General features: G+C 44.3%; 1 protein-coding gene across 14 annotated transcripts in view; it reads right to left on the minus strand.

Annotated features, from left to right (window-relative positions):
* The window catches only part of CAMK2G (calcium/calmodulin dependent protein kinase II gamma), a 121,192-nt gene that overhangs the window by 48,143 nt on the left and 48,235 nt on the right, over positions 1-24,814 (minus strand). For all 14 annotated transcript variants that reach the window (XM_086752268.1, XM_086752259.1, XM_086752267.1 and 11 more), the window contains exons 3-6: positions 19,234-19,293; positions 3,611-3,665; positions 2,970-3,035; positions 98-170 (exon numbers count right to left, since the gene is read on the minus strand). In XM_086752268.1, the coding sequence (XP_086608394.1) occupies positions 98-170; positions 2,970-3,035; positions 3,611-3,665; positions 19,234-19,293 (254 nt within the window). The remainder of the gene's footprint in view (positions 1-97; positions 171-2,969; positions 3,036-3,610; positions 3,666-19,233; positions 19,294-24,814) is intronic.

Genomic DNA, 24,814 nt, shown 5'->3' on the forward strand with positions numbered 1-24,814 from the left:
GAAAAAACACCCTGCCAGCTGGCAACACAGTATTCCTGTCTTGCCTCTTCCAATGATCCCCTGGCTGCTCTCCTCTGTGGCATGGAGGAAATATTACCTTTAAGTCCCTGTGCACGATATCATGCTGGTGAATGTGATTCACACTCTCCAGTATCTGATGAATACAGTGGCTGCAAGATAAAGGGAGAGACACACAGAGTTATGCACACACACATATACACTGGGCATCTCATGTCATTTCAGAATTAGTTCCCTAACTTTTATACTTGCACCAGAGAGAGTTGAAGACTCCAGGCTGAATCTCTTCATCGTGCCCACTGGATATACCCACAGCTCAGTACTGTCATAGCCGGACATCTCCAGCCCCCTCAGCAACAGGATGCTGAACATCCTATCTGCAGCAGGACCACAAAGCCTTTCTCCTACTTCCTATTACCTCCTTCCTTTCCTCCCCATCACACATCATCTTACTTGTTCCTTCAGCTAACAGTGCCCACTCCACACAGGAGAACGGTGGCACCCAAGTATCTGCAAACAGCAGTTGAGATCGGGCAAGCAAGACCCACTCTAAGAAACATTCAGCTGGGCTAGTCCCGGGCAAAGAATAAACTTTTAAGAGAGCAGCAGCCTCCCCTGGCAAATTCAGGATGATGACTCCTGGGTGCCTGCCAGTTTGCAAAGCTTTCAGAGCAGCATCTCAAGCACTTTACATACACAATGTGCGCACACGCTTGCTGGGTGCCTTTTAAGTACAGATCCCACTTAAGGGGTTAGTGATCTGAAAAGCAGACTCATTCCCTGTTAAGTGCAGTGTGCTGCGCTCCCCCAGCTCACAGAAAACTGTGTTGCTGCCACTCTCATTGCTGTAACCACAGGGGCAAAAGCAAGACGTTACTTACACCTGTCGCATAAAGACAGCGCAACACACCCACGGGTGAGATTTCTGGTTGAAAACATCTCTTCCACTAAACATTTACTCAGCTCCCAAGGGTGAATGTGGAATGGAGCAGTGATTTTGACAACTATGGCTGGGCAGTAAGCACCCAGATGTGGGCAACTCAGATAGGTCTGTGAACTCACTGCAGGATCAGTTGGTCCCTTCCCTGAATTCTACAAATCTCATGGGAACAAATTTAAAAATGAGTGAAATATTTGAGGGAAGGGAAATTGGCTACTGGAAAAAATGGGAAGAGGGTGAGGGGAAGAAGCAGCACTGTGTATTTGTTACTCCCACCCCTCTGGAGCCGGCAGTCCAATCCTCAGGGTCGGAGTCCATGAGTATCTCCCCGCTCCCAAAACAAAAATGTATAATTAGAACAGAGCTGAGTCTGAGCGAGAGAGATTTTCTGGCCAAAAATGGCAAAAGTGTGAGGTGTCCCAGGCAAGCCAAGCTCAGCGGATTGGCACGGACCTCACTCCCTCGCTCTCCCAGCCTGCTCTGGAATTCAGCTCGGCATGGGAAGAGAAAGGGAGGAGTTTTACTCTGTCATCTTGTGGGCACTGTGAGACCTGTCTGGCTGACAGTCAGAGGGCTGAGCACCCTGAGGAAGGCTCACAGAGGAACAGACACTTCTCCTTTTCCCCTAACCCTGCCATAATTTTCCTGAGCAGTGTCGGTCACTGCCAGCTCTCCAGTTTCAGGGAACAGGTACTGGCAAGAAGGACAGCAGGAAGGAAAACGTCCCAACTTCAAGGCAGAATGGCTTGACTGTTAATCTGTCCGAGATGCTGTGCTTAAAACATCTGTACACCCCACTGAAAACATCTATAGGGCTCTCAGACGTCTCTGCCAGGAGCTCCATCAGAGCTGATGAGCCCACTGGCCTTCCTCATCAGCAGATGGCTCACAGCAGAGTGTGCAGTGCAATGTCTCATTTGAAAGTATTGTGCAATGCCCAGAAGACAGAGGCTGTAAGCGCACCACAGGGAAAGCAAATCAGCACCCACAGACTCCACAGCAGTACCGACACCAGCACATCGGGTCATATTCTTCCCTTCCTTGCACTCAGTATGATCTTCCTGACAGTGTTGCCTGCCAAGCTCACCCTGCAGCAGCATCACTACTCCTTCCTTACCCCTCTCCTCTCGTGGCTCCCCTAATTCCTGCTCCAGCAAGGGTTAGAACAGGATAAGAACACGGGTGCAGAATAAGCAGGGGTGGTAGGTCACCACTGAGCCACTCCCAGGCCCTGCTAAAGCAGAACAGGAGCTGTCTAATCCCAGCTTTGATTCCAAATGCTGCGTGTCCAGCAGACGGACGGGTCAGAGAACATTCAGATACTGCTGCACAAAACACCCACCCTGTATAAACCACAAAGGGACAAGCACAGGCCATTTCGGGAAGCTCACGCATGGGAGAGAGGGGAGACTCGGAAAAAGAAGGGCGTAACTCTATATCTATTTAATATTAAAATATAAAGGTTGCTCTCACATATTGTGCCTTTTTTTTACTGCACTAACCAGCTCACAGTCAGAGGGGGCTTCCTCAGGAACACAGCCTTCAAAGCCCCCTCTCCCTGCTGCCCCGTAAGTCGTTACCTAGACACAGGCAAACCAAATGGTTTGCCCAACAGCAATGGCACGTCACTGGAAGAAGCCCTACTCGGAGAGGGCAGAGGCCAAGCAGGCAGTGCTCTCACAGCCACAGGACATCTCTCCCCTACATTTGCTCACTAAGGTCACCCTGCCACCAACCACCAGAAAGGTCAGGCAGACAATGCCGCTAGCAACGCGTCTCCCAGCAAAGAGCACAGACGGCAACGTCTGCAAGAGGCAAGGGCTAGAGCTGCAGTGAGTCAGGCTGACTGGTGACAACAGTTTATGCTAATAGCAGGAAGAGGAATTGTTTTTTTAACAGATGGGGAGCAAGAGTGTCATAACAAAGCCGCGCACAGAGCAGTGGTCAAGAAACTCCTTCCACTTGCCACCACACGTGGCACATACACAGAAGGATCTGGAAACAGTCTTACCTGGCATCTGCTTCACTGTAGTATTCTCTGGCAACGATATCCTCAAAGAGCTCCCCACCAGTAACCCTGGAGTGCAAAAGAAGGGAGGTTACAGAGTCCATGGACGTCTAGCTCAAGGCTGCACGGGACAGACATGGCCACCCATCTGGGCCCTTTCCCACAGCTTGTGTAGGGACCTGCAGCACAGGGGAGCCAGGGCAGAACTCCTCCACCATGGCACCAGCACTGGTACATCCAGACCCCTTGGACTGCTATTTCACCAGCAGTATACAAGACACTGGTGATACGCTGGGCACAAATTGCCCATGCCGCTCTACAGAGCTTAGTAGATGCTAAGCTTGGACAGAACATTCCTCTTCCAACCCCCTCCAGGCTGCCTCAGAGACAAAAGTCAAACAGCCTCCCTATACAGGATAGCTGTCCTTTGCCACCCCACACCTACATGTGCTGCCAGGAGCCTTCCTGAACCAGCCCCTACCACACAGTCAATGGATTTTTGTCAGATAGGCCAGAGGTATCTACAGGTCTCAAAAGAGAACGGGAGAATTATACTAATGCAGGTGTTTTTTATTCCACTCTTAGTCAACCATCCACGTGTCTGTATCACTGGTGAAGCATCAAAGCCAAAGACAGACACTTACAGATCAAAGACGAGGTAATGGAAACTTTCTTCTGAAATACTGTCATGGAGCCGCACTGCAAAAACATAATAAAAATATTGAGATTTACAGAGCATGTAGCAAATATGACACTTCACAAATCAAACTCATGCACACAGCCAAGTTCTCCTTCAACCCAATCAGTTTATTAATTCTCCATGCCCTTCACTTTGTGTGCTCACTTAGTGACCTATTTCCTTCTGTTATCTCAAAGGAACAGATGGGTGTCCTTCACATACACCCACCCCTCCCCAGCGTCAAAACAAACTCTAAATATCTTTGACCTCCTGTTCGTTCTCCTTTCCTAATGCTTCAGTATCCTCCTTTCACATCTGCCTACTCTTTGCTCCATGCTTACGTTTTGCAGTGTCTCCCACCCATTATTTCCCAAAACAAACCCTTTTCAGAATCTCCAAACAAGCCCCCAACCTAAAATTTGACTTCCAACCCCACCTGCATGTCAGTGCCATTGATCCCCCTTCTGCCTTTCATCTGTAAAGCTCCCTGAAGTTCCCTCCCTTCACTTCCTTTTCCTCGCTTCATTCTGAGTTACACCCCAAATCCTTACCCAAAATTCAGAGCCAGTTTCTTGTCTCATTTTTCCTGATGTGTTTGTTACCACTGACATATCTGATCACATTCCCCTTCTCAAAATGTCATCCTCCTTCAGCTTCCTTTCCTATTCCTCCTAGTTCTGCTCCTACTACCTAAATTAACTGTCATCTTTTCCCTTACCTTGTCCCCTTTAACCTGCAGGAATGGGGCTGCCCCCATAATGGGCCACCATCCCCTGGCATTCTGGAGTCTCCGGGGCTCTGTCCTCCCTCCCCCATGTTACACGTGGGCAATAACTATTGTATCTATGCAGCCATCACAGTGCCATTTCCTCCTGTCTGAATCAAAATCTCAATTTATTTGATGTTTCTTGGATACCTAGGCACTAATTCTAACCCAAGAGGAGAAACTAAGTCCTTAATTTCATATTGCTATCTACCCTCTGCTTTTTGCTTTTCTTCTTTGCTGGAAGACCTCACTATTTTCCCTACCCATCAGAGTCACAAGCTAGCAATCCTATTTGACTCAATTCCTAAACCTTCAGATGCTGACTAGGATGAGTTGTTTTCTTCACATGACTGTCTGCAGTCCCTCCCTATTGATTCATCCAACTACAGCAACTAGCTGCCATTAGTCTGGGTGTCAGTCACTGCAACACCTTGTAATCGAGTATTGACCAAAGTAACATTACCGTTCTCATCCCTACAAGAAAAAGCTCCTTATCCTGCTCTGTCACTTTAATGGTACCTTTGACTCCTTTCCCCGTCTTCCATTCTCCTCCACATAAAACACAGGCGACCTATTTTGACTTTTCCCAACATCATGATTTTCTCTCTGCCAGTATCAAGAGGTCAGTTTGCACCTCTTATTGGCACATGACGTCAGCTACCATCATCATCTTGGGAACGTTTCAAGCTAGCACTTGGCATGCGCTCCTACCTCATACGGAACAGCTTTTGCAAGCGTTCTCAATGCTCTCCTCTAATCCTCCTTGCAACTCTTCTTCGCTAAGGCACCCTTCCACATGCACGCAAACACAAACTCAAAACTGAGAGTACCACAGATGTGCAGAGACCACTGCCAGTACCTTTCCTAAAAGGATTTATTTCCTTATTCTTTCTACCTGTACTTTCCTATATTATTCCTGCATTTATTCACAAGCCCTCTGGGCTGCTCCCTTGACCAATTTCCTTTCCTTAGCATTTCTACTGCCTGTAACCACAGGGGTTCGGGAGAAGCACTCCACACAGCATAATGCTGCAAACAAGCAAGTACAGTTAGAGTACCAGTACGGCAGGTGTTTCAGGCACAACATGCTGTTCCTACAGCATGAAAACAGACACACATCACCTTTAAGAACTACACTCCTCAAATCATTCGCTGCAAAAAAAACATTTATTTCAAGTAAGTAGTTTTAGTTAGCTTTGTAATAACTTCAGTGCAATACAACTTTGTGTTTACAAGAAAATTTGCCTCCTGAACACTTGGCAGAAACCAGCAGAGACAGCATTACAATAACACAAGCAAGAAAAATGGTATTTCCTAGGAGAAAAGATTTCCATTCAAGACGGGAAGTGGCTGAAACAGAGGCTTGGATTCCCAGTGCAAGGCAGTTTTCACTCCATTGCGCAAGACTGTCTGAGGTGAATGCAGGAGACAGGCACAAGAACAAGAGCTGAGGCCCAGGACACAGACAAAAGTCTGCGAAGGGACCTTATGAAGAATGAACAGATGGAGAAACTTCAAGGAAAGCTGAATGTGCGAATAAGGTCATGTCTGGTGATGCTCGGTGTGCATGAAAAAGCATTCTCCTTCCTCTGGCATCTGAAAGGTCATTGAAGTGCTGCAAGAAACACCAAGCAGAGAAGAGAGCAGCATGAATGAACTCCTGACTGAGGAGGAGCGCAGCCACCAGCACGCTGAGAGCAGTGGCCATGAAACAGGAACAGCAAACACGTCTGCAGGTACAAGTGAGAAATAGTGAACGATAAACGTTGACATAAAGATGCAGGCAGCAAATTACATCAGAAAATAAAACATAAATTAGCTGATTGGTGCTATTTCTTTGTCCTGAGGAAAGCAATTTTGTCAGATACATTATGAAAAGGGAAGGAAGTAGCAATTCAGCTGGCAGAGACTGGCAGAGGCAGCAGAAAGAGCCTGCAAAGACAGTAAAACACTATTTGCATCCTTAGGTGAGGAACCATGACAGGAGGACAGAGACAGTTCATAAATACTGACGCTGTACATCACCCTAGGGCTGCACAGCAAAAGGCGGCCTTGGCAGCAGGATGCAGGTCATTAACTTAACAAGGGAGCTGCTTCCTCGCGATGGCCCAGAGCAATGCTGGAACCAAAGCTGCCCAGGATTTAATCTGCTGAGGTAACAAAGCTCAAAGAGTAACGGTAGAACAGTAAAACCCAGAAAAGCTATTAGGAAAGACGACAGCAGGCACTGCCACCCTGCACGGAAATAATTAGCAACAGCTCAAAACATTAGACTTAAAGTAAGGAGGGGGATGGCAATGAGGGGACTCAGAAAGGATTAAGAAAAATCTGAAGATACCAGAACTCTTGGGACTTTCAATTCCAGCCGACACCTACTTCATACCGATGGTGATGGGAAGAAACAAAAGCAATACCCAGTAGCAGAACAGCAAGAGCACCAAGTGCTCTTTCATCCTAATGTTTTGCTTAGCTACCCTCCCGCAGAACCACAAGAGCCTTCCTGACCAGCAAGGACACTGCACTCGGCAGCTCCGATGCCATGGTTCACCCTGCTGACACGCCAGTAAAAAGCTCTGCTCTCCAATACACGATCTGCCTGCTCCAAAACCACTGTCAGCCTACGAAGTGGCATATATTCAGACATAACTCCACCACCTTTAGCTCATGTCAAGTACTTGAAAAATTTCTTGGCCTCCTCTCCACTTCGGTTCATAATATTATCCACATTGTGTTAACATTCATCATAAAGATCAGACACCATCTGATACCTCCACCTTCCAGACAGTACAGAGCCCTCTTTGCTTTAAAGATGTCCTATGTGAGTGCCCTCTGCCTGAAGGCAGGACACAAGTTCCCAAATGGCCAGTTCCAAGAGTGGGTTAACAGGAACCCAAGTATTGGGCTGTTCTCTGTTTCAGACATTCTCCCATGAAAAGGAGATCCCATTTGTGCTACAGGCTGCTGGCCCTGACACACCATCTAACATCTCCATTACTACCAGTAGATCAGCTTCAACCAAGCAGTTGAGCAGAGCTCACACAGGCTGCTCATGCCTATGTAACCTTGTTGACAAAAAATGTGTGAAAAATGTAATCACATGTAGATGCTGAAGGGTAAAGGATACCCAAATCTATGGGATTTGGCAATCTGACTATCCATGATAAGAAAACAGAGAATTAAAAATAAAAGTATTAATTCAGTTAATCTTTTTTTCCAAAATACTACAGAACTCCTTTTTTGCTTTTGTCAGGGGAGCAGTGACATCCATGTCTAGCGCAGCAGGCTAGACAAACTCACACATCACAGGGAGTCTCAAGTTGCAGCAGCAGGGAAGTTGCACAACAGCAACACACAGGGTCTTCCAAAAGACAATCACACTACAAAAGAGTCCAGTACTTGCCGAATAACTTGATCTCACTCTGTTCACTGGAAAATGACGTACATTATTTCTATTAGCTGATTCTGTTGCCCAGAAGCAGCTATTCAAAACATATTTCCTTCCTAGTCAAACACTCTTAACACAGGGATTCTTACAGACGTAGGAAATCAGTCTCTGCCAACACCACGCACGCTCAGGGCCACCTGATGACTGCTCCCATGTCAAAGGTCTCTGATGGATGAAAGAGCACTTACTACAGTGGTTAGCAAGAACAGACAAGGAGAGAGGAGTAAGAAAGAAAACAGAAGCAAGCCAGACAACACAGCATTAAATTAGTTACAGGATATGGCGAAAGACTTCACCTAAGGTTTTAGTCAAAGCATAGAAAAAAGTCCCATCCACACAAAGAACAGAGAGGGCTTGTAGAGGTCACAAGTACATCTAATTTTCTAAGACTGTCAAGTCTTACAGATAATTTCAGAAATAATAAATAAAAAACCACAGCACTAGTAAGCAATGCCAGAACAAATGCTATCCAAAGGAGCAGAATCAGTCACAGACTGTTGGGTAGAAACAACTTCTGCAACAATACTAGCTGGTCAGTCAGCAGAAAGTGTGCATCACCACTTGGATGATACCTCCAAGAAGCACATCAATTCTGGCAGAGATAAGCAGTGGTTTCAATACAGCATCTTGATGAAACAATGTTTTCAGCAGGACTCAAAAAAAGCCTGACTTTCCCCATACACAGTCCTGACTGGTACTGTAGTGGTACTGCATCAAGGGTAATGAGAGACTGCTACCTAAAACAGTCCCTCCAACTTTAAATTCACACCTGTAACTCTGCACAGTTAAAGAGCTGCAGTGCATCGCTACACACAAGGCACAACCTAGCTAACTGGTTTTAGCATCCTTTTCTTCCCTCAGTTTCCTCTTCAGCCTCATCCTATGTAAACTACTCTTACCTGTACAAAAAGCATCTCCCACAAAGCTGGCCTTTTGGAAAAAATAACTAACAACAGAAAAACAGTGAGACCAAACCACTCCCTCTCCCCAAAACCTCAGATCTTCAACACTGCCTTAATGCAAGTTACCCAAATTATCTTCTGTCTTGTGTGGGTGTGTGTGTCAGGTCTGAGGCCCTAATGCAATCCAGAGCACTTGCAAAGAGCCTGACACCACAGTGAGTGGCTGTGCTGCGATTACTGAACCTAACAGCAGATGGGTACCAGGAGTTCAAGCACTTTTTAAGAACATATGCTACAAATACTACTTTTCTCTGGCTGCTGTCTTCAAAGTCTTGCTGGAAATCTTGCCTCAAGAACAAAACTTCAAGCTGATACTTCAAAGTGTTTCAAAATCCTCACATACAGTTATTATTTTAGAAAGAAATAATATCAATAAGCTACAATATTAAATACAGAAAATTAAGATTTTTGTGAGAAACTGCAATATAGTAACAGTCATGCCACGTGGTTTGCATTCCCTGCCTGAGAAAAAGTGAGCTTGTACAGGCAGCCACAGCTCTCTGATGTCCACGTGTGACACGAAGCAACTGAGCACAGGAGGAAAATCTCCCTCATAACAGACTGTACCAGCCTCACAACCAATGCACGTCGCTGCTGAGTCATGCAAAGCAAGACTCTGAACGCAAAAGTTGAAGTGAAATATGAAGAAATCTGAAAAGAACTTTCAGTCTTTACAAAAGTCCACCTGAACTACAGGAACATAAAAAGACATTGAAAAGCAACAGGCATTTCATTTTTGAAAAGTCACGTGTAACAGGCCAATCGATACTGGGGTCACAAACACATATTACACCTAGCCTAGATTTGACCCACCTCTTCCCTTCACTCTGCCCAGCACGCTGAATATTATCTTTTTACTCTTATGTCAAGCATAACAAGCCAGCAGCATCTCTCGCTGCAACATAAGCCCCAGGATGAATATTCCCCTGTATTCCACATCCACAGCAAACAGTGGAGCAGGGCTGCCTTGAAGCTCAGCCGATGGTTGGGGCAGGCAGGCTCTTGTAACGCAGGGTGATTTCGGGAAACCTCCTGCAAATAAATCTTGAAAAGCAAAGTAGTTACTGAAGTCACAGCAAAAGGCAAGTACACAAGCAGAAAAAGAATTTAATGGGACAATTCCCAGTATCTCCACTTTGCAGTTACTCTTCTCTGCTTAGGAAAAGGTAACACGGGCTGAAATACACTTGTTCCTACATACCAATGGTCTTTGCCTGTCCTTAGGGATAGTGTTCATGCTACAGGGTAGGGTAATCTTGTCTGCTAAATCTAGGTTCACTGGTGTTCCTAAGTGTAAAACATTTGGATATTACGGGAACATAAAGGGCGCTATTAGCCAACTACCTCTGCACCACCACACATCGCGTGCTGTGATTATAATATATTCGGGGCTCCTGAATTAAGTTGCCCGTGTTGCAGTACCTGCAGCAGAGCCAATACAAAACAACAGAGATTTCTAGTCATCTCCTGGGTCATAGTACTTGCAATGCAGTAACTCTTTCACACAGCTTTCACACTGTAAACTCAAAAGGGCTCTGGAATCTTCTGGACAGAACAATGCTATTTAAAGGGCAGTTGCTTATTAGAAACAGCCACAATTTCACTTCTCAGCAGTTTCCAATCAGACATCAGATATTTGCCTGTATCATGGAGAAAGGGAGGAGGTAAGAGATACCACGAGGGGCATATCTCAAGAGACAGCGCATGCCAGAAAAAGCAGAATACAATTGGAGGCTAAAACCTGCCTGATGCCCTCTTCCAAAGTATTCTCCACTGTGCCCGGAGATGCTGAAACTATAGGTACAAATACACATGGCCCAACAGACTGCAAACTGAGCACTATTGTCCATAGCAGCATAAGTGACAAGTGAATTGACACAGATGGCTACCACCCACTCTCTGCTTCCCCAGCTGCTCACCAGCCTGGGAAGCCAAGAAGGGAATTGTCCCAACCACCTCCGAGCCTGGCTGTGCACCAGGACACTTCCCGCACAGTTCACATCACTCAGGACACCTGTCCCGCGAGGAGCCACCACCAACCTGCAACTGCCTGTGAGCTGGGTGCTCAGCTCCCACCCCAGCTGTTTCTCTAATTACATTAAACACACAGAATTCAGCTGCAGCTGCTCAGCCTGCTTCCAAAAGGACTCTCCTTTTAATTAAAAATTTGCTATTAAAAAGCATTAAGTTGTATAACGCAAATAATCCTCCAGAAATCATCTGCTCCAGCAGCTAATGACCAGCTTTGTTAGAGCAGTGACTAACAGCAGCAGGACAGTTAGCTAAGAGGACATAGCACACTGCTGTTAACCAGTCCCTTTAGGAACGTGGACTCTTTCCCTCCTCCTCCTTCCAAATCCGACACACAGAGGTCACAGTGTGCTGGATATACACCAGCTTGCTGTAACCTCCCCAAGCCCAAAGCATTTTCACATCAATTGCAGTTTTAAAGCTTTGGAAAACGGAAGTAAAAGCAGGGCTTGCTAACACTCTGCTCTGATTCAGGTAGAACCAAGCTGCTGCAGGGTCTGCAAGGAGAGACAAGGAGAAGGCCAAACAGGTATGAAAAGGCACACATGTCCACAGAAGTGGGGTTTTTTCCCCCCATCACCACTGTTCTCACTATGACCTTTCTGATACTCCAGCCCTAAAAACTGAGGTTAAAGTAGTGCCTTTTCTGCCATACACGGTCCCAAGTCAGAGGAAATTCCCTTATGCGCAGAAATTCAGTCTAGAAAGAAGTTGTAGGGAGAAGAGTATCTTTCCTGTTAAGAAACTGGTCCTTCTGCAGAGGTAAAAAGCAAAAGAAAAAAAAAAGAAAACAAAGTATTTTTTAAAAAACATTTCAGTGCCAACTAAATGTTTTTCCTTTGATTTTGCAATGTCTGGATTGAAAGGCTGAAGTTCAGCACATGATACGTAACATTTAGTATGCCCTACTTAAACATTACATGAGCCAAAAGAGTGCATTAGCAGGAATATTTCCTACTTTCCTGATAACAGTGCAATCACAACCATTCAGAATTGTTACTAATAATTTCCGATTATCCACATACCAGATAAGCAAAGTACTTTTGATAGCCTCTAGTATTATATGAGAGCTTTTTCTAAAAACCCTCAAAATAATAACAAGCCAACTTATTGGTACCTCAAAGAAAAGACACACCCATTTTACTAGAATTAATAAAATAAAGATAGAGGCTGTGACAAATTTTAGGTGTCTGATACAGGCTCTGCAACTTTGCTACACACATTTCTGCCATCAGGAAGGAATCAGCCTTTGTTGCTGCAAAGCAGTGCTCCTGCCCACGCAGGCAGGTGCTCTGCCTGACAACCCCCACCCTTGCTATATTAACCTGATTTTCCTAACTCCTTTCTCACATTCCCCAGGACAGTCATGAAACCTTGCCACAGAGGCGAGCTCTGTTCAAAAGGCAAGTGGTCGCTTGCACAATTTCACCAGAGCGCAGCAGTCCCTCCGCTCTGTTTGGTGCTCGGGCAGGGGGAACCCCAAAGGAGGCTCCTTCCATTTCCTCAACACTATTCCAACTAAAGAGGGGGACAAAAAAAAAAAAAAAACAACCAAAAAAAACCCAAACAAGTAGGAGAATCCTTCTGCTACGACTTTTGCAATACCTTTAAGTTTGAGTGCACTGAGTCTGGCCACCATCCCACCTTTTTTTTTTTTAAGGGATTGCTTGCATACAAATAAATCTCGCAGCTAGAGAGATGAATAATGGAATCCAAATGCCTCTCCAGTACAGACCACAAAGACATACAGAATAAATATATCCCCTGGCGAGGAAGAAAAAGCAAATGTTACTCCATTCCCAATTTGTGAAGGATTACAGAGAAACATTTTTCTTAAAACTACAGGAAAAGCTATAGGAAAAGGATGTAGAAAAAGCAGAAAACAAGAAGAGGTAAATAACTTCTTTCACTGACTATTGTTTAACTGGGGGAATCAGAATGATAAACAAAAATCTGGACTGCCTGGGGTTTCGGGGAGCCTCCTCTCAGACATGCATGGGTACTCACCTAAATCCCTAACAGTGCAGGGACCAGAAATAATAAACGGTAACTTGCAGCTCCAAGGCTCAAACTTTCCATCAGGAATGCACTCTAGCTGATATTCTGTTTGGGGGTTTTCTTTAAGTGTTTGGTGGTTGGGTTTTTTTGGGGGTGGGCAAGGGGGGAGAGCAGGGAGGAAGAGGAGGGCAGTTAAAGGCACAAGGCCAAGAACATAATTGTTCGACCTCTTCGGTAGCACAGCAACTTGCTCTCCTGTTGGGCAGCCCTATGACACTTTCAAGGAGAAGCTGCTGAGTAACTGAGAAAGCCATGCAGCATAACTCCTGCTACAAGGTCTCTTCTCCCCTGATCCCCACATCATCCCCTCTCCGCACCAGTTTCACCCAAGAAAAGCAGCAGAAATCCCAGGGCAGTAGCTTTAAACAACAGGCCAGGCACAGGAGCATCCCACTTGGAAATCACTGAGCTTCCACAGGGCAGCAAGCGCGGCCAAACCACTGGAGAATCCCCAGCATTTTAACTATTCTTTGCACATAACATCCTTTCTGTCCCAATTGCAAAGGCAGTCTGGATGTCTGCAGCCAAATGAAAACAAGGAAATCTGCTGTTTACAGCAAAACACAGCCTACGTTTTTTTTCTTGTTCACTAAGTAAGCAATTCAAATGTCTTGTTAAGGAGAAGGTAATAGGAAAACACTCCAAGTGGCAGGAGAGAGGGAAAAGCGAGGGCCTGCTTATCAAGAGTCGTATCTCAAAATGAGGAATGAGTGAACCATAAGTTGCGGCTGATCCCACGAAGATAACAAATTCAGTATTAGGTCTGCAGACATGATCAATGCACCCCGTTTCCCACCCAGGTTAGTTACAAGTGTTGTGGGATTCTCCAGCTGAGCTGCACACAGAAGCACAGCATCGTGCTTGGTTCTTGCAGCAATCCATACCTTGATCGTAACCATCACGTAGGGGCACACAAACTGGAAGCCTTTTTTTATACACATCCATCAAAATCACTCTCATAAGACAGAGGTGTAGAAGGACAGACCACTCGTCAAGGGAAATAAAACTGAACTGAGTCAAAAGACATTCTTCTAATTCACAGTAAATTTCTATACCGTTTTCTTCCCATTTAAAATAAGGATGTGTCCAAAATTGTGGTTTATGCTGAAAGAAGCCAACAGATACAAGTTAAAATAAAAAGAATTCAAGTGCAAGTATATTTTGGAGAAAAAGTTAGAAGTAGGAAAAACCTGAAAAAGCAATAATTCTGACAGATGCTGAGGACAGCATTTCACTACTGCTATAAATTCCCTCAAAGAAATTAACTCTGAAGCAGTTCAGCAAAGAATATGAAGGCAGAAATCAGAAACAGAATTTGGCTCTGGCTCTTGGGCCACTACCAGCCTCTCCTAAAATATCTATTTTTATTATTCTAGACCTAAGTGCACGCAGTTCTTCAAGCAAAGGTTGCCATGAGCTGAGACACAATAACTGACCAGAAATGCTCAGTCTGAACTATGAACAAAAGATATTAAAGAACTACTTTTGTACAGTTGGGTTAAAGATATCTAAGAGTACAGATCATCTGGTGACAGAACCAAAGAGGAGGCACATATTTAGACTGGTGTAACAAAGAACATTTAGGAGGAGAAGGGCAACACCTAACAACAGGGTGGACAAACATCAATGCACAGAGTAGACTTCACGATGCACTGAGTAAGCCGCAATCCCGCTCTTGTAGAATACTACAATGCTAGAGAAGAGTTTTCACAACTATGAATGAGGATTTTTAAATCAAATTTTGCATCATTATTGCTGTAGGAGTCAAGGTCATGTTCAGTGCTGTGCTGAACTACACATATGCGCTAAACAAGCCTGCAGGAAGATGCTGGGGTTCCTAACTCTGTCACTGCTTTAATATTTGATGGGTAGCAGGAAGCACAGGAAAAAAACAGAATTCTCCACAATAGAATCCCTATGTAGTGAATAAATTACAGGAATTAAAAACCAAGTACACAGAATGACTGAAGTTAAGTTTATAACTAAGCGGAAGACCATAAGAGCTGTTCCAGTAAGCAAGAGTCAATATTTAATACACTGTAAGTTTAGGTCTACAACAAACAGAAGACAATGGTGAAGTTTATTTTATCTTAAACACTGCACAAGCTTCAGTGGCACAATCAGGAAAGCATCTGCAAATGAAGAGTCACAGCTATGAGTATGCTTAAAGAAACCTGCTTCTTTCCTGCAAAGCATGGACCAGGAGAGAAGAGAGCCATATCATTCTCTTCTACGTGTTCCCAAACACGTTCATGTCAAATGCCCATAAGATTCATAGATAAGTGAACCACTGGAACAGTAAGTTGCTCAAGAAGTGGAATTCCCCATAGAGCCATGACTCGTGCTAACTTCCAGAGGCATTTTATCTGCCTACAGACAGTAGGGTTTTAATGATGTTGCCTTCTGCCTCTCTAACACTCTCATTTCCTCAGTAATAGGTGCATCATTTTTTTGCCTTTAAAAAAGGATGGAGTGAATGGATCACTGACTGATCTCCATCCAAATCTGCTGTCTTTGGTGAGCATGGCTGGCAAGTGGTTTCTCTGGATCAGAATGCAAAATACTCTAGAAAGTTGTCAGGAGGAGGAAAAAAAAAAGTTAAAAGTTAGGGAAAGAAGTCCTTCCTCTACTGAACTAAAGTCTGAGGTGACTAGCTATAATGACACATTCAAATGAATGGTTTGCAATTAGAACACGGTACATACCATGAGTTGGAAATTGGATTGCCTCAAGTCAAATTTCTTCTGTCCAGACTAAAAAAAAATCTTACTGCAACACTAAGCTCTTAGAAGGATTACTCCACTGTGATTACCTTGGCCATAATGTGCACCTAAAGACAAGCAAAACACCCAATTACAGAGCAATAGCCTATAATTAGGGCTGAGATTTGATGAAGGCATGTTAATGTAACTCAGAAAGTAGTCATTTCACAAAGAGAAACAGCAAATGGAAATATAACCACTATTTTGTACCTAAAGTAATCTTTGCTTTATCAAGTAGCAGTGTTATGGTCAGTATGTTGCAGTCCAGAACCTCTGCAGCAGAACCAACTGTCTTGCAGCAAATGGATAAGAACAACAAATTCAACAATGGGTTTGCTTTATATGCTGTGTACAGGCAGGAGAGAAAAGCAGCCCACCTCACAGAGTCCTAACTTTCAGTCCTCTGCCCTGGACTCACTAGAGGCTCAGGTCACTGTACAAGAGCAGAACATGCTGCAATACAGTGTGCAACAAAAACAGTAACAGCAAAACTTAATGGGAAAATTAAAGCACCTGCAAAATCTGCAGAATTCTTCAGGATTGGTGCAGTGTTACTAGCATGGCTCACACTAAGGCAACACACCAAGCACCCATCCAGAAGAGGTTACAACATAGAACGGCAGTAACTACGTGACTGTAACAGCTAATACACATTTCAATGAAAAAACCTGCCGCTATGTCAGAACATGTTTCCCTTCTATGACAAGTCCAAGGAATATGGAAGCAACAACGCATGTAGCATCGGGACTTCAGCATGGCTTCTAACAATATCTTAGTGCTATTTCCATAAGGAACTGAAAAAGAACGTGTATTCGTAACTAGCTTACAATGGTGCGGACAACTCACTGAAAAAAAACATACTAAAAATTTATCACTGCCAAACTGGAACAACGTATCAAGCGATATCTTCAGACTTCCTCCAGAGTCCAACAGTGTTATTAATTACCTACATGATGCAATATATGGCATTGTTATTAAAGATCACGTTCCTGTGGGGGGAGTTGCAACCCTATTACACTATCAGAAGATAAATCAAAATAGTCTTGACAAATTTGAGGGGGAATCCAGAGAGTGGATTTCTTCCTATTTGTTTTGATAAAGACAAATGTAATGTACACTTCAATAGGAATCCTCACCCATACGAGATGGAAAAATTATGTGCTTGCCAAGAGTTCTGCAGAAAGTAGTCAGGAGCAATAATGCATCAGAAGACAAATGTGCATCATCAATATATTTAAATGGCAAGTTTCACCGGTTGATGTATAAAACAAGAGGATCTTTGGTAGGACAGGTGAAGCAATTCTTCCCTCTCTAGTCAGCACTGGCATGGCCTTAGTTCGAATCTTATGTCCAGTTTTAGGCATCACATTTCTAGAAAGATATGAAGCAACTGGAGAGAGGCCAGGGAAGGGGAAAAAAAAAAAAAAAAAGAGAAAGAAAAAAAAAAAATACTACAGGTCTAGAAAACATGACATATGAGAGAAGATTGAGAGAACTGGGTTTGTTTAGTCTGAAGAAAAAGATGACTAAAAAGAGACACGATAATAGTCTTCAAATATGTAAAGGACTATTACAAGAAAAAAAACCTACTTTCCACATATATTCTGGATAGAACTAGAAACAACAAGCAGCAAAGTATGTTTTTTCTAACATCTAACTGACAGAAAAATTAAACACTTGAAAGATTGCCACTAAGGGCTGTGGAAGCACTAAAGGTTTTTAAGAACAAATATGCCTGGAACCAGTCAGGTATAAAAGGTTTTCACAGGACTGCTGAACGGACCGTACAACTTCCCAAGGTCTTATTCAACCCTCTTTGATCCTGTGTTGTAGGCATAAAACTTCTTTATTGCTTTTTGTGACCACCTGTTGAGTTTAGAATGACTAGTCTCTTTATCTTAAAAGAAGAACTGTTCTTTCTAGGAAAACAAGAAATGCTCTGTAGAAAATGCAAGAATCACTGACATTCTCTCAAACTGTCTTTTCCAAGCCACAGTATAACAGGAGACAAGCATTGCCACTCCTTACAGACGAGGAAGAAGCCATAGAATAGAACCAGGAATGTGATAAGTTTCTGTTTTCAGTCCAACTTCCTTAAAAAAGCAGTTTTCCTCTTGCATTTAAGATTTATTCTGTGAGAGGCCAGGCAAGACAAGATGTAAGAAATGCTAAAAAGGACAGATGATGGAAGCGAAGTTTAGGCCAAAATAAAAGTGACATCACCTACTAAACTAAGTGCAACAAGTCTTACGGGGCAAACGAAGCTCGATAACTAGCTAATACGAGTTTTAGTCATTCTGAGTATTGCCAAGTGATAATTTTACCAGACAATCTATTCATCAATGCAAATGACTGTAGAAGGTGGCCACTGCTCCTCTCCTCTGTCATATCTCCACAGCTACACTCAGATGCAACAAAGCTCTTTCTGCTGAAAAGCTGCTACTAAAGCACATTGCGTTTGGTGAGGTCCTGAGCTTCTGGAAATTGCTTCACCACCACACACGGAATAGGCTACAAATGCTAGTCCATGCGGTATGCTGTAAGGCACCTTTTGTCTCTCAGGCCTTCAGAGAATAGGAGCAAATGATTACAAAACTGAAAGTCAGGAGACCAGACAGATGCCCTTAAAATGTTATCTACACTGACAGATAGGGTTATGCAAAAGAAAGACAGTGTAATGCATCACAGGTTTCCTAGACAGGGATACTTAACAGTGGTTTGGTTGAAGGTGGCAGTTTGGTATTTCTTAATGTTATCTTAAATAAACTTACTCATATTGGACCTTAGCTAGGATCCTAGAGGCTTTATTTATTTAAAGATCCTAAAAAGGGGATTATTAATGGTCCAAATTTTTTGCTCAAAGCAACTTCCAGCAATGTGAAATTTCTCCAGAAGAAAACTTAGTACAAATTTCCATGACGCTTTAGAACTAGATAAAAATCCATGCCTTCTCTCTACAATTCAGTAAATAATGTAGTTTTGGTTTGAAGCTGTGCCTTATTTTGCCTCTTCCTGTATTTTTAGACAAAACTATTCCCTTCACTCCATTACTCTTTTTTTGACCACTGCCAAAATGGGCAATTTGTTTTCAGTCTCTTGTTTTTAGAGTAAGTAGCCACTGTAATGACAAGAGCTGACATATTAGCCCACTCTCCTTTAACTTTGGGGATGTCACTGACTACAGCACTTAAATGGATACATCAAAAAGTGCCAAGAAGAGCAAACAGAAGACAGATGTGGGGAAAACACACAGAACAGCTCACTCCCATTGCAGAATGTCAGATGAGCAGACAAGAGTTGCGTGTCACCCAAGGAACAGGGACAGCTCTGCACGGGTGAGTGGACAGGAACACAGCAGGCTTTGGTGAACACCTGGGCCAGGATGCTAAGGGAATGGGACTGGGTCATATGCAGAATTCGTCAGAGAGAAACTGAAGTGATTTCAACAGGCAAGTTTGATGAGCTGTCATGAACATTCAGAATACATCCGCTGTCTTACAGAGCACTAGATGAGACACATTACTCCTCTCTCAGCCCCAGCCCTCTGAGCCCAAGGAGGTTTACCAATATTTGGATGCTTTAGAAGTCGGCAGATTCGAGCTTCACGTTCCAGTTTCTGGTGATCTGAAAGAGAATAAGAAACAAGGCGTTAAGTATAACTCTGAAGTAAGAGTAAGCTCTTGTTCATATTAAACAGAGAAAAGAACACAGTGACCCAGCAGACACCTAGAGGGCAGGGGATTGCCGGAACATGACTGTCTCTCAAAACCTCACAGCCATTTCAGGTGAGGACTGCGCAGGCAAGGCTGCAGCAGGACCTCTGCTTCCACTAAAACGCTACAACTACACTGATATTCCCTCCTTGGATTCAAAGTGAGTAGCAGCAGAGTTAAAGACAACGTTCTTCTCTCAGCCTCACCAATGTGCAAAGCCACTTCCAATTATATCCCTTCTGAGACTTACCCCCTTCTCCAAGGCTGCAAAGGAGAAGTCTCTGAAGAAACAGGCCACAGGAAATGGGACAAGGACCTGCTTCTACTCCAGAGGAACACTGGGGAAGAAGGGCAGAGTAGGAGTGAGAAATACACAGCTCCTGCTAGTGGACAGCCATGACATGAAGTAGGGAACTCTGCCAGCTCCAGTGAACCGTAAAGGTAACCATACTTCAGTACCCATGGACAGACTCGCTGGTGAAATGCTGACCAAGCAGTTCGAGATCTCCAGGCGAGAAAATCTGCTCAAATGCTAAGTATGCTTATTCCAGCCCAAAGGTAACATCAGTTCGAGCACGACTGTCATCTGGATTAAAGAAAAAAACATCAAGGAGAGTAAAAAATGGTTTCTCCTCCTAGAAATGTAATATGTGTGAGTGCAAGGAAAGAAGAGGGAGCTAGAGCAAGTTTGCCCATCTCAGCCAAGAAGCAGGTCGCCTTTTAGCCACTGAAGTTCAGACAGAAGATTTTTCACTACAGCAATGACTGAGTCCTGAACTTCCACCACAAAGCCCCCATCCTCTCAAGCGAAACGTTCACATTAGGCAAGCACAAATTCACTAAAAGGATCCGAGGGAGGCAAATAATTTAGGCAGCCCTGGCAGCTGCTAAACTCTATAGACTTTTGGGGATGCAGATGCCTAGAAAAAGGCAAGAAGCAAGGACTGCCCTTTCTCCTAAGTCCAGCCAGTAAAAGAACATAGCAAGGGGAAGCAGCAGTCCCTGCCTGCTCTCAACATTTCTTCTGTAGCAGATCTTCAGCATGCAGGCTTGAAAGCACACCTTCTCTGCATCCCCTGGGACACACAAGTCTTCTCCACAGCAGTAAGAAGGAGCCTTGGCTGGCTGAGATACTCAGCAGATCACTGGTAGAACAGCAGCATCCTCCAATTTAGAGGAAACCCACTAGAGACCCACTTCAACAAAGCCACACTGCGCTGCTCTGCCTGAGAACAGCCCGTGCGGCTCCATGATCTCTGTACGGTCTTCCCTTCCCATTGTAAAGGAAGGCTTTGGGCAAGTGTTCTCTTCCCCAGGAACAGAAAACAGAGACCGAGCCAGATCTCAGCTTAGAACACTTTTCTCTCCCAGACTAGGAATAGCAGCTCAGGGCACTGCAGGATTTCTGTCTTCTTTCCCACTGCTGAACTGTAGAAAGTGTCCCAATTAATATTTTATAGGGCGGAGATGTGCTTACATCCTCATCTGCTACTGTTCAGGGATGGGGGAAGGTAAAGCACTCCTTTCATCTCTCCTTCCTTCTCAATCCTGGAAATTATTGTTGTTGTTGCATATATTTTTACAGTTCTATGCCAGAACCACTCTCCAATAAAGTAACAGGCAGCAAGAAATCCTGGAGAGCTTCCATGCTCCCAAGGCCTTGGTGCAGTGCAAGCGCTTTCTCGCCTGCATTGCTGGGGAGGGGTGCGGGTGCCTTGGCTTCCCTTTCAGCAGCATCTCTCACAAACCAAGTTTTGCAAAACACAGTTGCAAGGTAACGGGCTGTGCTGCATACTCTGCACTCGGGCCAGATCCTCACAGCACGACAACAGTTTAAGATAAACTATCCATAGCCCACTTGCACGCCTGGGTCTTGCAAATTCCCCACTAACCCTCCCAGCTCTACTTGGAACTCCTACAGAAGGGGATCTTTCATCCACCCGGATCACGTTGCCCTCGTGCACAGTTACACTTGCTGAGAATCTGTTCCCAAGTACAAGGACACGGGGAAGCAGACAGCAAAAACAGCTGAGCAAAGGGGGAAGGAGAGGTAAGAGCTCACCACGTGCTACTCAGCCACCAAGTCCTGACAGCCAGGACAGACAGCTGACAGGAGCAAGGCTCAAACAAAATGACATAACCATCAAAATGCCATGGGAGATATAAATCAAGAGCAATTGCTCCCCTGAAATCCTACACCATGGTGCAGAGGGAGGGGAGCAGGCAGGGCAGCTAGTGATCATGGGCAGCAGTCACACCAGAACTTGTGACAAGAGGTCATCACCCCACACCCCATCCCTCCAGCACCACACAGCCTGGCCAGAGACCAGAGGAGGAGTACGGCGCTCCAGTCACAAGGTACAGGAAACTATTTCTAGTCAGGGGGAAAGCATACCACACTCTTCTGTCTCCAGGGCAACAAAACAGGCAAACTCAAGCACAACTGGCAGAGAGAAAGCACGCTCCAGCCCCAGGAGCACCAGCCTGCAGCAGCCAGTCGCCACAACCGAGAGCAGCGAAAGGTCAGGCTGGGCGGGTTTCCTGCCACGTCCTGGGGGATTGCAGATCCCACTCCTGCAGGATCACCCGTCCCGTTGCAGGCAGCACCAGAGCACAGGCCAGCCTGTGACCTGAAAAGATCCTCTTCAACCCATTCCCAAAGAGAGCTCCTTTAAAATCTTTCTTCATCGCCCTTTGGCACAGCGCAGGCATTTGACTCGTTCCAGGGATCACTGGCAGAGTTGATTTGGTATTTGTGGGGAACAACCCAGTACCTAAATGCATAAGGAACAGACAAAGAGCTGCACTTTTTCTACCATTCTCTGGTCTAACAACAGTTATTCCCAATAGGAGACAGAAAAAAAGAAAATTTTGTGAGCCAGAAAAGCAGTCAAAGGCTGGGCTTTAACACGTCTTACATGAGGTCTCACTGAACCTTAAAAATGCAACTTATTCTTAACTGTATTAGAATAATGATGGAAAGATGACATGGGTTCAGACCCCTGCCTTACCAAGAGTCCGCAAAGCAAATCATTTCTCCTCCCTCTGTTCCAAAAACCAAACTTATTTCTGCAAGTTATTTGTGGAGTGAAAGTGTTTATTCTTAATGCTCAGTGGAAATACACCGCGTAGCTAACAGAAACACAGCAACACATCTGGCCTACCTTACAGAATCCCAGGCCTGAAACATTAGGCCTATTTCCCACCTTTCACAAACTGTGAAATTCAAACGTCAATTTCCATAACTTGCCTAAAACACAGTATATCCTTTAGAAACACAGTATATCCTTTAGAAAACATAAGTTGAAGAATTCAAGTGATAAAGCCACATACCCACAGAAGTTACTCCAAATGTTAGATCTCCTTCCTGTTAAAATTTAGCACTGCCGATCCAAATCTGAATTAATCTACCTCCTGCTTCCAAATATTGGATTTCATTAAGCTCTTTTCCTGCTACGTTACAGAACTGTCTAGCCCTAAACAACAGCTGATGCTTAAAACTTAAGTACAGGATATTACAAACACTCATCTAATATTAATTTACTGTTTTCCAGCCAAAGAAAAAAAAAAAAAAAAAAAGCAATGAGTATCCACACGCACAGAAAAGTGCAGTCTACAAAGTTCTTTCATAACAAAATTTAAATGCTTAAAGAGATGAGATAGTGCTTAAAAACAGCAGGAGAAAACTTTCTCGTGTTTGATACACAAACTAAAGTGTGAATATCTATTTCTCTTTATTAGTCCTTCTTATGGTAGGATTTCTTCATCTTGGTTCAGCATGTGAGACTACATTTAAGCCAAATATCTTGAACATTATTGCTCTGCAAATACTGCGCTAAGTGCCATTCTAGTAACATTAATATTAGGTTTCTTCAGAACGTACCTGATAAGAAACTGCCTGTTCAGAGAACTGGGATGTCTTTGAGTTGGGTTTTGATTTGTTTAGGGATTTACTTTAATAGAGAACAAGAATGATTGTGTTAGCATCATTTGTGAGAGTTAGGGACCTGCAAAAACTGCTTCACTTTATGCAAACATGCAGTGCATTCACTGGGACAGGACTGTTGCGCACAATGGATGGACAGAAGTGGCCGTGCACAACTAATAACGTCACAGCTGTAAGAATCTCTAATTGCGCAGGTTAAAACAAAAACAACCTTGCCTGAGTACAGAAGACAGCAGACCAAAACCATTACAGTTTGGCCTGTACGTCTTAAATGCAAACTTCATCAGATAAACAGGAAAACGTGATGTAAAAGAAGTGTGCACTCAACAGAAATAAAAAACCAAAATGCAGCCAGATTTACTTCACAAAAACCTGGCAATCTTCACCACGGTGAGGAATACGAGTAGTTTTATATTGATGTGCATTTCTCACCCTTCTGTAAGAAAATCCTTTCATCGTCTGACCACTTCTGCATGTTACCCCAAAGATGAAGTGGCAGAGGTGGATGCATAACGTAAGACCCAACTTCTGAGCTCCATTTTTCTCCAGGGAATCAGTTCCCAGCTTTCTACTCTAGCCACTACATGCACAGCTGCTTTGCAGGAGGTTTCTCCTCACCATGTCTCTCTCTTCCACGGGTACCAGAGGCCTGCAGGAGAACATTTTCAGACACACAGGGCACAAGACATCTACAAATCGCAGCAGACTAGAGCTGTCAAGTGAGAACATTTACGTAACAACAACAAAAAGAATAAGAAAAAGGTCCCTGTGCCTAATCAGCCTCTTAGGAAGTTGTGCTGAGGAGAAAGGGTTGCCAGGGAAGCACAGGGAGAGGCTCTGGGCAGAGCTGAGGTATGCTGGCCAAAGGCAGACTCTGGAGAAAGACACCTGCAACAAACTCGAAAACAAGATCGGTCCCAAGCAGGAGGAGCGAGGGCCAAACTTGAGCCAGGGAGCAGGGGAAGATGGTTAAGTGTCAGGTGCCGACACTGCCACTCTCACACGCAGCACAGCACGAACCCCTCCTAACTCCCACTCTCAAGAGAGGTGGAGAGGGGTTTGGTTTCAGCTGCAGGCAGCTGCCACGCAAACACGCCTTCCAGCTAAAGTCTTGCCAGAAGCTCCCCAAAGGACCAGTGACATGTCCTTTGCGCCCCATCCCCTCCACCTGCCCAAGGAGCACTGACATTTCTTGCTCTAGGAACAAATGTCAGCTAAACCATACCTATTTTAGGTAACCCCTTCTCCTGGCAAGCAGAAGACAACAGTAAAAACAACTCTAAGAGTGGACAAAACAGTTACTGAAATAAATCAAACCAAGATTTATCAGTGAAAGTGATTAATTTCACACCTAGCAGAAAAGGAGGTAGAAAAAGTTAAATTCTACCATACTTTCTTCAACACAGCACCATTTCAAATCTGTCCCATGTGCAAAGGAGTGCACCCACTGCAGCGTTCACTGGCTTACTTTACCAAACTGCAGTTA

Source organism: Chlamydotis macqueenii, chromosome 7, assembly GCF_036417535.1.
Source record: "Chlamydotis macqueenii isolate bChlMac1 chromosome 7, bChlMac1.mat, whole genome shotgun sequence".
NCBI classification, from domain to species: Eukaryota; Metazoa; Chordata; class Aves; order Otidiformes; family Otididae; genus Chlamydotis; species Chlamydotis macqueenii.